Source organism: Eucalyptus grandis, chromosome 2 (genome assembly GCF_016545825.1).
Source record: "Eucalyptus grandis isolate ANBG69807.140 chromosome 2, ASM1654582v1, whole genome shotgun sequence".
In the NCBI taxonomy this organism is placed as follows: Eukaryota; Viridiplantae; Streptophyta; class Magnoliopsida; order Myrtales; family Myrtaceae; genus Eucalyptus; species Eucalyptus grandis.
Window position 1 is genome coordinate 621779 of NC_052613.1, and position 13111 is coordinate 634889.

Consider the following 13111-nt stretch of genomic DNA (forward strand, 5'->3'; position numbering starts at 1 on the left):
GAATCGGTCGAGGTGTCAGCCCCGAATTTTCTACCAACCATACCGATGGGATATGATCACCGGCTCATAAGATGACTTTTGATCATGAGAATTGGTCACTTTGATTTTGGATTGGCGAGATGATTATGGGTTAATCCAACCCGATCCACCTTCGGTGTGAGTGATTCCACCCGGTTATGCATCGATACACGGTGATCCGAATTGATCAAATGCGACTTGTCTTTATGACCAAAAAATGCATCATTCCTATTTTATTCTTAGTGATCGAAACAAAATCTCGAATTGGTGATGTTCAATCATGGATCGTGTGCCGACCATGAACCCTATCGGTAGATCGGGTCTTTGATCGAAATGAGCCGAGGGATAGACTCGGCTATTTGTCACTAATTCTAAGGTCCATGAGTGCCTTGGCTTAGTGCTAGGCCATGGGTAGCCTTAGGATTGGTTTCAAACCGATCAAAGGACAACCAACCCTATTGGCCGACCGACCATCCAAAGTGATTCGGTTTGGGCAAATATGGGACATAATGTCGAACCTCGGGTGTGTGTGATTCTATTTTTTTGAGGTATACCTAATGATCCCTTCTCCCACCCCCAAGACCAACTTAGACAACAAAATTCTCTAGGCAACTTTCTTGAGGAAGAAATAGACAAAATGGAATTCTCTAGAACACCATAGCTTTTTCATGAAGGATGTTGACTTATTATTCCACATAGATTTTCTAGATATGGTCATGATTACCAAGGATTTGCAGGGAATTAAGCAAAGTATCCAAGTCAAGTGTTTCAATAAAAATTGGACATATTTGAAACTACTTATGGCTATCCTATAGCCTTGATGCCACCTATCTTTTAGAGTGCCACCTATCCATAATGAGTTGTCCCCTTAATAATGAGCTAAGTGCTAATGTGGTTCAAGGAAATGGAGACAAAGCAAGGCCTTAAATGATGACACTAAGTCATTAGATCTCCACCTCATAAGCCTAGGTGTCCACTTGAAGATTTGGTAATGATGGCTTGAGATTTTCCTAAGAGAAGAACTCGATGACTCGTAGCTTAGGTCTCCTCTAGAATCTTAGGTTATGATGAGCTAAATGATAGCCTTGGTGAACAAGGCAAAGGCCAACCAATCAGAAGACATTAGGCATCAAGGGCTTATGTGTCCCCTAGGATCATAGGCACATCATAAGCCTAAAGTGAGCCTTGGAGGGTAAGTAAATAGATGGAGCAATCACAATCAAATACGAATAAGCATGAAAACGCCAACTAAGGAGACTCGATAGGCCAACTCATTCCTTAGGCTTAATTATGAGATTTGCACCAATAATTGAAGAGGAGGAGACCTTTAAATAGGAAAAGGCATCCTCACATTTTGGAGGCTTAACCATTCTCTCCTTTCCTCTCCCTTTCTCTCCTCTCTTTCACATCTTTCTCCTCCAAGCCGCCTTAGGATTCGTCCAGTCACTAAAGGAGCATCTTGGTGCTAGGCTCAAAAGTTGTAAGTAGAATCTCTAACTCTTGGCTAGGGCAATAGCCTACATCGTTGAGTTTTGTGGTGTGCTCACCCATATAAGCCCTGTGTATGTTGTAATGTTCTTTTATGTGTTTGCTCACATTTGCATGCTTGAGTGTGTTCATGCCTGGACGAGGTCAAGTTTTGCTCGGCTTGAAATCAACGTCAAGTCGCGATAGCCTAAGCATGCGACTCAAGCCACAAACCAAGAATTGTTCCCGGCATATTTTATAATATGATGTTGAGGGTCATGACACACTCACTTGAATGAGCATGCCCCTTGGGCCTTGCATATGTTGGCTAAGATAAAGATGAAAAAAGCTGGCTTGTGCTGATGCAGTTGTGTATGCACTTAAAGAGAAAAAAGCACTTGTCGCCACATAGCGTTGCTAGCAATGCCTTGTTCATTAAACGAGATGCTCTGGTTGAGCCAGGATGCTTGGGTTTAAGCTCGGATGCCTCGAGTAAGCTAGCCCTAAGATGCCCCGTTGAGCCAAGATACCAGGGGTTGAGCACGGATGCCTTGGTGAGCTAGCGCAGGGATACCTCGGTTGAGGCCGATGCCCTCATTGAACGGGATTCCTAGCTTGAAGCTGGATGCCTCGGTTGAGCCGAGAGGGCTTGGTTAAGTCAGAACGACGATAAATGAATTTGCATGAATGTCGGTATATGCATAAGCATGATATGTTGATGTGTTCATTGATATGCCAAAGGTAAGCAAACATTGAAGTATACTGTAATGTACATCTGCATATAGTCGAGGATAGTAATAAGTTTTCTATTGATCTGCCATTGACATTGTATTGTGAGTGTTGTATCTACTAGATTCTGATGATGAGATATCCTTATAGTAGAGAATTAGGGTTTTTTACTTACTGAGTCCATGACTCACCCTGTTGTTTTTCAGAATTGTAGGCACGAGGAAGTTGCAGTCTCGCTAGAGAAGTTAAGGTTTACCCTAGCCTTTTGAACAAAGATGATGTAGTTGGTGTAAATATACGCCATGATAAAAAGGGCTTGTAAATGTAACTGATTTAATTGTATGTTTGTAAATAATTATTTTCCTAGCCGTTGGTTGTTGTCTAGGTGTTGTTTGTAATGCTTCCACATGTGCTTAACGAAAGATAAAAAAAAGAATGGGACGGCATGCACCCGGGACATCGTGAAAATAGCCCTCGTCGCTCGTGACCTTAGAGATGAAGTTGGGATCGTTACACAAATGATCATGCACTTCCTTGATTACGAGGATGTTCAAATAATGTGGGTTGTCCATCACAGCAAGCGTTAGGTCATTGACACTAGCCATTGCTTCGTGCAACACATCCTTAATCGATGCAAAAGTATCAGCCACTTCCCATTTCTTTGTTTTTTTTTTTTTTTTTTTTTTGCATATTTCTGAGGATCTCTTTCTTGCTATTCCCCGGGATTTTCCTCAACTTCTAGCCTACCTAGTTCGGTGTCATATGCAATCTTATCCTCCTCAAGATCTTCGTCCGACTATCAATTAGCCTATCTAGATCATCCTCCTTGTCTTCTATCAAATTGAAATCCTTAAATGATTCTTCAACCAATCTCTGCAAGAATGATTGAGATCCACTTCCTTAGCCCCGAGTTCTTCTACTCTTTGTAGGAGGTGAGATTAGTTCAATGGGCTTGCCATGTCTGTCTTGCCATTGTCCTTGAACAAATCTAAATACCATCTTCTTCATCATTTTTTTTCTTCCACTAATAACAAAAGGAGTTGCTTCTTCTTGAAACTTGTTGGGATCTCGATATCATAATGTCACGCCCCCGAGCCTCGAGCGCGTACACATCCTCGGCGATCAACTAAAATTCCGCAAACGGTTATGGCACGTTCCATTCTGTGCCACACAATTTTATCCCATAATCAGGCGTGGCTATCTTAATCACTCAGGCGTGTCCCAGTTATTTACGACCTAACGGCCACGGCCAACTCAATAGTCGGCGATCATCCGGCATAACCGGGCAATGTCCCACTTCGTCGGGCACGGCAATGTCTACATCTAGATGGCATTCCATAAAGGAGCATTGACCCAGCCTCTATTGCAATCCGCATTCGTTGACGTGGGGCATCCGAACTTAATCAGGCATCGTCCCGCGTGAACGCATCAGGACGGGTTCCAATAGTGACCACACACACATCCATACTTGGCCAAGAATACTGTGTTTTGCACTCAAATACTTCCATTTCAAATAATGGACTTGGCCAATTTTCTTTATATTAAAAATTCTCGGTAAAATAATTATGCGTGGTCACACCTTCAAATCAAACAATAAAACGTGATACTTTCCTATTTCAAAATTTCATGATTTTATATAGTGAATAAAATATTTCTTTGGTATCAAAACCCGACACCCAGTATTTTTCTAATTAAATACCATAAAATCAAATTTTTGCAATAATAATTGCCAATCACCATCAAGCACTCAATTTCACATATAAGCCATCAATTTCACATATGAATTTAACCACGACAATCAGCATAAATTTCACTAACCGGCTATCCCGGCACAATTTACGCTAAATATAATTAAATATATAAATTGCAATTAAATTAAATAAATCTAATTTAATTAAACTAACCATGGTTTACTAACCACGATTAACCAAACTAACCCTAGTTAACTAACTAACCTAGGGTAGACTAACTAAACTAATTCCTAACCAAACTAGCTTAACTAACCATTTCATCTAACAAAACTAACCAACTAACTAGTCCACCTAACTAGGATTAACCCTTGATCCTAATTAGAACTAAACTAATCCCCTAAGTGTAATTAACTTCATAATCCAAGATTAGGGCGTTAACTCACCGGATTAGGGCGGTGACGGGTTCACGGCGACGGCGACGCGAAGACGGTGAAGACTCATAACTACGACGCCATCAACAGAGGCAAAACCGGTGGAGAAAAAGCCCTACAAGGCTCACGGTTTAGGCTGCAAAATCGGTTCTGGACTGAGTTGGTCGGGCTGGCTTGGTGGGGCTGAGGTGGGTGGCTAGTGAGCTAGCGGCAGCAATAGGCGGAGGCGCCGAGCTAGACGATTGAATGAAGTTGGTGGCTGCTAGCGGGCCAGTGGCGGGTGGCTAGGCGGACGCACAAGATTGGGGGTGGTGCTGGCTGGCATCTAGGAACGGGCTGGAGCAATTGAGCGGTGCAAGTGAAGCCGAGGTGGGGCTGTGGTTGTGGCGTGACTGGCTGGTGGGTAGTGTGAAGTTTGGACGGTGAGCTGCTGGACTGGAGTTAGCTGCTCGGTGGAAATGGAGGAGAAATGGAGTTCAGCTGCTACAAGGGGGAGTCGGCTGAGGAGAGAAGGAGGATGCGCATGAAGAAGGGAGGGAAGGAGAGAGGGGACAAGGGGCCATGAAAGTCCAAGCAACATCCAATAGGGGCCAAGCCTAAAAATCTAAGTCACTTGAGTGCATTGCCTCCAAAGTCTTCAGCCACTTTGGTCAAGGCATCAACCAATGGCCAATTTCTCCTCATTTCTTCACAAAACTTCATTTTGGTGGCCAATTATTCCCTTGAAGCTAATCCCTATGAATTTCCCTTCAACTCTTCACATAACAATTCAAATCGGTGGCCAAATAAACCAAGGAAGCCGCCCATCCAAATTTCCTCCTATTTTCTTCACCAATTAGTCCATTTTGAAGGCCAAAAAGTCCCTTAATTTTGCCCATCCAAATTTCTTCCCTTTAAATTTGCCGAATTTGATTTTCCGTAAAAGTTCCGGGCTCGACAAAATTTCCCGAAAGATGAGACGAGATCTTAAAAATAAATCGTGACACGCTTGAACGTTTGCTTCCCAAAATTGAATTCAATTTTGTGGTTAAAATCGACCGGACGCTATTTTAGTACAACCTAACCTACCAGGTAGCTTTTAGGGATTTTAAAGCGTTTGACCCGTGGTCAATAATTTTCGATCCACGTTTGTGCATTTTCGACTCGTAGGCGACTCTCGGTTGTCGTAAAAATTGCAGAGTTTCAATTACGGATACCAAGTATAAAATCGATAGAAAACTGGGTTAGTGCGGTTCGACGCGAATTTCGCAACCATGCAGAATCACCCGTAATTCAATTACATGATTCTATCGAATCGACCTATATCCAATCACAAATCAATTATAATGGTGTCGTATTGACCCTTACCGATTATTACGGTCGAGCGATCGATTTCCGATCGAATTCTCAAGTTTGCCGCGTTTATATCCCTTAACGGATTCACCTAATAGGTTAGCTAACTCGTGAGTGATCAGCTCAGAGAAAAAGGACCATAGGCGTATCGACGAAATGCCCATTTCATATAATCGAGACAGCGTCAAAATTCAGGTTGTCACAACTCTTCCCCTCTTATAAAAATTTCATTCTCGAAATTTGAATCATTACAATTCTTCTTCAAAAAGGTGGGGGTATTAACATCTCATCGATTCTTCACTTTCACATGTAGCTCCTTTTGTTCCGTGATGTTGCTAGACCACTTTAACTAAAGAGATCGTCTTGTTACCCAGCACTTGCTCCTTTCGATCCATGATCTGAACCGATCTCTCCATGTACGACACTCTTTCGTCCATGTCTAATTCTTCAAAATTCAGCATGTGGGTCGGGTCAAGTTCATACTTCCTTAACATCGACACGTGGAAGACATCATGCACTTGCGCAAGTCTTGGCGACAATCCAAGACGATACGCCAAAGTCCCAATTCATTTCAAAATGTCAAAGGGACCGACGTACCTTGGACTTAACTTCCCTTTCTTGCCGAAGCGTGAAGTACCCCTTATCAGTGACACTTTAAGAAAGACGTGTTCACTAACTTGGAATTCCAATGGTCTCCGCCGCTTATCTGCATAACTTTTATGGCTACTCTAAGCGGTCTTAAGTCTTTCTCGAATGACTTTGACAACATCCATTGATTGTTGAACCAACTCAAGACCCGTGATTTTAAGCTTTCCAACTTCGTCCCAACAGACTGGAGTTTTGCAGGCTTTGCCATACAATGCTTCAAACGGTGCCATTTGAATACTCTGTTGATAACTGTTGTTGTAGGCGAACTCAACTAGATGAAGCTGTTCCTCTCAGCTTCCCTTGAAGTCCAACACACAAACTCCTAGCATGTCTTCGAGGGTTTGAATCGTCCTCTCAGGTTGGCCATCCGTTTGCGGATGATAGGCTGTATTGTATTGTAGTTTCGTTCCCAAGGCAGTTTGTAAACTTTTCCAGAAAGCTGCTGTGAACTTCGGGTCTCAATCTGACATAATCGTCACTAGTACTCTATGCAGACGAACTATCTGTTGCATGTACAACTCAACATATCTGTCTAATGTAAAATCCTTTCGTATGGCGATAAAGTGAGCAAACTTCATCAATATGTCAAGTACAACCCATATGGAATCAATACCTTGCTACTCAACATATCTGTTTAATGTAAAATCCTTTCACAAAATCCATTGTGATATGTTCCCACTTCCACTCGGGAATCTCGAGGTTGTAAAAGTTCTCCAAGCTTGCAATGCTATGCTTTCACTTAGTGGCACGTCAGACACTTGGCGGTATCCACCTTCATACCGATCCACCAATAGCGTTGACGCAGATTCTGATACATTTTCGTACTGCCTGGATGAATGCTATAGCTGCTACAATGAGCTTTTGACAAGATCTCCTCCTTAAGCTCCGCATCATCAGGTACACACAATCTTCCACGAAACTTTAGTGTTTCGTCTTCAGATACTTGAAAATCAGCCTTTCTCTTTTCTACATCTTCATGCAGAATCTTCTGCATCTCAGGATCTGTCAACTGCAACATTTTGATCCTCATCTGCACTTCATGTTCAATTCTGAGGGTGGCTATAAGACTTGAAAGGTGGCCTACCTCAAATTTGAGAATCAAATCTCGAGCTCCTTCAAGTAGGATCCACTCCTAGATCACCATATGCACAATCGATGACTTTCGACTTAATGCATCTGCAACCTTGTTACCTATTTCAAGATGATACATGATGTCGCAGTCATAGTCTTTAAGAAGTTCCATCCAACGATGATGTCTCATGTTCAATTCATTCTGAGAGAATAAATACTTTAGGCTCTGGTAGTTCGTAAAGATTTGGAATCTTTCTCCACATAAGTAATGTCTCCAAATCTTCAGAGCGAAGATGATCGCTGCGAGTTCTAAGTTATGCGTCGGATAATTCAACTCATGAGACCTCAGTTGACGAGATGCATATACAACAACTCTTCCATGATGCATTAAAACACAACCCAATCCTCCAAATGACGCATCACTAAAGATCTCATACCCTCCAGGTCCAGACGGAATCGTCAACATGGGTGCAGTAGTCAGCTTCTACTTAAAACTCTTTGAAACTACGCTCGCGCTTATTTGTCCACATGAGCTTCTCTTCCTTCTTTAGCAATTGAGTCAGTGGCATGGCTATTGCAGAGAATCTTTCCATAAATCGTTGGTAATAGCCTGCCAATCCCAAGAAACTCATGATCTCTGTCACTGTCGTTGGTCTTGGCTAGTTGATCACTGCTACAATCTTAGTTGGCTCCGCGGAAATCCCTTCACCAGAAATCACATGACCTAAGAAAGCCACACGAGTTAACCAAAACTCGCACTTATTGAACTTGGCGTACAGTCCGTGTTCTCGCAGAGTCTGAAGCACTATTCTTAAATGTCTTTCGTGCTCCTTTGGACTTCTCGAGTACACCAGGATGTTGTTGATAGACACAATCACAAACTGATCCAGATACTTCTTGAATACTTAATTCATCATATCGATGAAAGCAGCTAGGACGTTGGTCAAACCAAACAGCATTACGGTAAATTCATAATGGTTGTAACGCGTACGAAAAGCCATCTCTGGTATATCCTTCTTCTTGATTCTCAGCTGATGGTAACCTGTCCTTAGGTCGATCTTGGAAAATATTGACGCTCCTTGTAGCTGGTCAAACATATCGTCAATCCTCGGTAATTGGTACTTGTTCTTAATCATCACTTGATTGAGTTGCCGATAGTCGATGCAAATGCGCAACGAACCATCTTTCTTCCTTATAAATAGAACTGATACTCCCTAAGGTGATGCACTAGGACGTATAAATCCTTTATCTAATAACTCATGCATCTGCACCTTCAGTTCCTTTAACTTTGACAATGCCATATGGTAAGGAGCCTTAAAGATTGGCTCCATCCCAGAGGCCAACTCAATCACGAACTCAATCTCCCTTTCTAGGGGCAAACTGAGTAATTCTTTCGGAAACACATCAGAAAACTCCTATACCATTGCAATGCTTTCCATTTTCGACTCCTCAATTGTCGTATCTAGCACAGCTGCCAGATAACCTTGGCAACCCACATCTAACAAACGGGTTGCCTTAAGCGAGGGGATTAAAGTAATCAAGGGTCCTCCTTGATTTTCGATAAACTCGAAACTTTCACCCGCTAACGGGTTAAACTAAATCAATTTATGATAACAGTCTACTGTAGCTCGTTGCTTGGTGAGTTAATCCATATCGATGATCACATCAAAATCATACATGGCCAGCACAATCAAATCTATTCTTTCCTCTCGCTCACCAATTACTAACTTGCAACCAAGACACCTTACTGTAGACAACACCTTATCCTGTAACGGGGTGGATATACTAATGACTGACCCCAATGGTTCTGGACTTAACCTTACCAACTTAACGTACTACTTAGCAACAAATGAATGCATATCTTTAGGGTCAAATAAAACATAAGTAGTATGGTCGTTTAGCGAGACTGTACCTGTGACCACGTCTGGTGAGTCCTCTGCCTCTCGTCGGGGGACAGCATACACCATTTCCTGTGCTGGAGGGATGTTCAATCCGCCCTACTCTACGTTCTACGATGCACTTCCTCTATTCTGTCCCATCGGTGGTAGCAGCAGCTGTGATCCCATAGGCCTGCGGGGACAATCCCTGATTTGGTGGCCATGTTGGCCATATCCAAAGCAAGCTCCCATTCTTGTGAAACATGGGGTTGATCCATGTCGTCTCCCATAGAAACGACACACACTGTTCTAGTTGAGCATTGACTTTCCAATCCCACCTTTTGGGTTGGGTGGAATAAGATACCTTCCTCCTAACATCGGTTTCTTCCCGAACTGATTACCATCTTTGCTGGACCCGAATTGCGATCCAGATGCGGTGGCTCGCTCATTCAAATTCCTCTCAATCAGCTGTGCCCTTTCATACAGATCGTTGTAATCCTTCAGATTTAGCGGCACCAACAGATCCTTAATCTCCGATCGAAGGCCATCCCTGAACCTCCTTACTCTGTCTATTATATCCTCTATCAGTCTGGGGGCGTACTTGGATGGCTTGGCCAACTTCGCTTCACATTGATCTACTGACAATAGACCCTGACGAAGACGCTGAAACTCCGCCATCCTCTGCTCTCTGGCACAGTTAGAGAAGTACTTCCCATTAAAAACTTCCACAAAGGCGTTCCACACCGGAACCACACATTATGGAAACACTCTTCCTCTGGTGGCTTCCCACCAGGTACTTGCATTCCCCTGCAACTGGTAGACCACCAGGACTACCTTGTCTTTATTGGAGCACCTTAGCAGTGCGAAGACCTTCTCTAACTCTCTGATCCAGAGAGTTACAGCCTCGGGATCGCCTGCTCCCGTGAACCTCAACGGGTTCAACTTTAGAAATTGCTCTACTAACTTGTGCATCGATCGCTCCCTAATCACATTCCCAGGCTGGACTTTAGCAGGTGCGGTTGCAGTAGCAGCAGTGGCATTAGCAACAGCAGTGGCAGCGGCGGCTTGATTTTGTACTTGATGTCCCATTATATTCCCCAACGTCTCAAGCGCTTGCACAATCCAATCTATTCTAGGATCGTCGGGTGCTGCTACACCAGTAGTAGCCTGCGATGGTACTATTTCTCTCGCGCCAGCCTAAGCCGACGCTCTACCTCGGGTACCGACCCTAATCAACGTCCTACCTCGAGTGACAAACGCAATAGTCCTCTTTCAAGGAGTCCTCTGCTCCGGATCGCTCATTATGCAGAATCTCTATAGAAACCTACTTTCCAATTCTAATACATAATTATAAATTTGAGCGACCCATACAAAACAATCAATCAATCAATCACAGGCATCAGCATAAGGAAAAAGCCTTTCCTACTAACTATCCCAAGACCCATCGCACATTATCACTCCAGACACTAACCAGCTCTAATACCACTCCGGGCGGGGATGTCACGCCCTAAACCCCGGGCATGCGCACATCCCTTGGTAGTCAACTAAAATTTGGGACGTCCTAGGATGCATCGCCAACCTATTCGTTTTATGCACATGTAGAAGCGAATTAAACAATCACCCAACCAACAAGCAAACCCATGGATAGTCTAAACACATGTCAACGCTTTTATTTCACAACTGCACTTCATATACATGCCAGGTTAAACCTACGGGTTTCTAAACATCAGTTTGTCCCAAAAAGAAATGACCTGACAACCTACATCTGGACCCTTCTGCCTCAAACTCCGGGTTCTCCATACTAGGGACTTGAAAATATTAAACCATGACAGGTGAGATTAAATCTTAGCGAGTCAACACCCTAAATCTCGATTAGGACGAGAATTCACTCAGAGGCAGCCTAAACTGGCATCACACACAAACGTACCTAGCCTTAGCACCTTCCTGCACACTAGCTCATCACATATATCATATGCACACAGCAAACGTATTTCATAATTGGAACACATCAATTCATCTTTCAAACAATTACATGGGTCCCGATTATAAGGCCAAACCGTTATGACACGTCACATTCTGTGCCACACAATTTTGTCCCATAATCAGGTGCGGCTATCTCAATCACTCAAGCGTGTCCCAGTTATTTACGACCTAACGGCCACGGCCAACTCAACAGTAGGCGATCATCCGGCATATTTAGGCGTCGTCTCGCTCCGTCGTGCACGGCAATGTCTATATCTAGACGGCATTCCATAAAGGAGCATCGGCCCAACCTCCACTGCGATCGGCATCAGTTGATGTGGGGCATCTTAACTTAATAAGGCATCGTCCCACATGAACGCATCAGGACGGGTTCCGAGAGTGACCACACGCACATCTATACTTGGCCAAAAACACTGTAATTTGCACTCAAATACTTCCATTCCAAATAATGGACTTGGCCAATTTTCTTCGTATTAAAAATTCCCGGTAAAATAATTGTGCATTGTCACACCTTTAAATCGAACCATAAAACGTGATACTATCACATTTCAAAATTGCACGATTTTATATAGTACATAAAATATTTTGGCGTCAAAACCCAACACGAGGTATTTTTCTAATTAAATACCATAAAATCAAATTTTTGCAATAATAATTGCCAATCACCATCAAGCACTCAATTTCATATATAAGCCGTCAATTTCACATATGAATTTAACCATGACGATCAGCATAAAATTTCACTAACCGGCTATCTTGGCACAATTTATGCTAAATATAATTAATAAAATAAATTGTAATTAAATTAAATAAATCTAATTTAATTAAGATCGGGAAAGGACTGAAAAGGCCTACGAAGCTCTTAGCCCAAAGCTAAGAGTTTGGTTCCGAGTGGGCGATCAAGGGGGTCGAGGGCTAGAATGAGCGGGCTCGGGCTAACGGAGGTGAGAGGTTGGCTGGCCAAGCAGGGGACTGGAGTGGTAGATGGCTATGACGACAACTCAAAGATGGCTACGGGTGACCAAGTGTCACAAGCAAAGGCACGTAACCATGGGTGGGAGCAGACGGGTGGCGAACGATCGAGCGGTGCCGGCGGACTATCTTGGGCCTGTGCGCGCTTGGACAGCGTGAGGGGGCCAGAAATTTCGTGAGGAGCTTTGCTAGTTCAAAGAAGGTTGCAGCAAGGAAATGGAGGTTTTCAGCTAGAGAAATGGAAGAAAAGCTGAGGAAGAAGAAGATGGGGTTGCTGCAGGGGAAGGAGGGGACAAAGGACCACAAAGTCTATCAAAAGATCTCAAACACTTGAGTGTTGGCCCAAAAGTCTTTAGCTCTATCACCATTAGCCATTTCCTCCCAAATCTTCCTAAGCAAGCCACTTTTGGGGTCCAAACATTGCAGCCCCCATGGCCTACGAATTTTATGCCAAACCCTCACCTTGTCAACTCAAATTCACTTCAAATAACCTCCAATCAATGGCCAAAATGCTGAGGAGGAAGTCCACACCAAATTCCACAATTTTCCTCACTAATCGATCCATCTTGGATGCCAAAAATGCACTCAATTTAGCCCATCCGAATTTACTGATTTAAATTGTCCAAATTTTTATTTTTTGCCAAAAATTTGTGCTTGCCGAAAATTCTTCGAATGATGAGTCGACATCCTAAAAACAAGTTGTGACACGCTGGAACTTTCGATTCCTGAAATCGGATTCAATTTTGTAGTTAATTTCAATCGGATGCGATTTTAGCGTGACCTAACCTACTGGGTAGCTTTTAGGAATTTTTAGCACATTTGACTTGTGGTCGATTATTTTCGATCCACATTGTATATCTTCAACTCATAGGTGACTCTCGGTTGTCGTAAA

The 13111-nt window shown here is 43.1% G+C and overlaps 1 protein-coding gene across 1 annotated transcript; it reads right to left on the reverse strand.

The window, feature by feature from the left end:
* Positions 1-7055: 7055 nt before the first annotated feature.
* LOC120290166 lies at positions 7056-10353 on the reverse strand. Its single transcript, XM_039305882.1, has 4 exons — positions 10062-10353; positions 9629-9986; positions 8659-8767; positions 7056-7346 (listed from the first exon to the last, which is right to left on the reverse strand). The coding sequence occupies exons 1-4, from the start codon at positions 10351-10353 to the stop codon at positions 7056-7058; spliced, it is 1050 nt and encodes a 349-aa protein (XP_039161816.1).
* Positions 10354-13111: the final 2758 nt, after the last annotated feature.

Bases quoted from the DNA above. Each gene is read 5' to 3' on its own strand.
- LOC120290166 (XM_039305882.1), bottom strand. From the start codon at position 10,353: ATGGGACATCAAGTACAAAATCAAGCCGCCGCTGCCACTGCTGTTGCT. The intron at 9,987-10,061 runs GTACCTGGTGGG...CCTTTGTGGAAG, and splicing joins CCAGTTGCAGGGGAATGCAA to TTTTTAATGGGAAGTACTTC. The intron at 7,347-8,658 runs GTGCAGATGCAT...CATGAAGTGCAG, and splicing joins CAAAGTTAAAGGAACTGAAG to ATGAGGATCAAAATGTTGCA.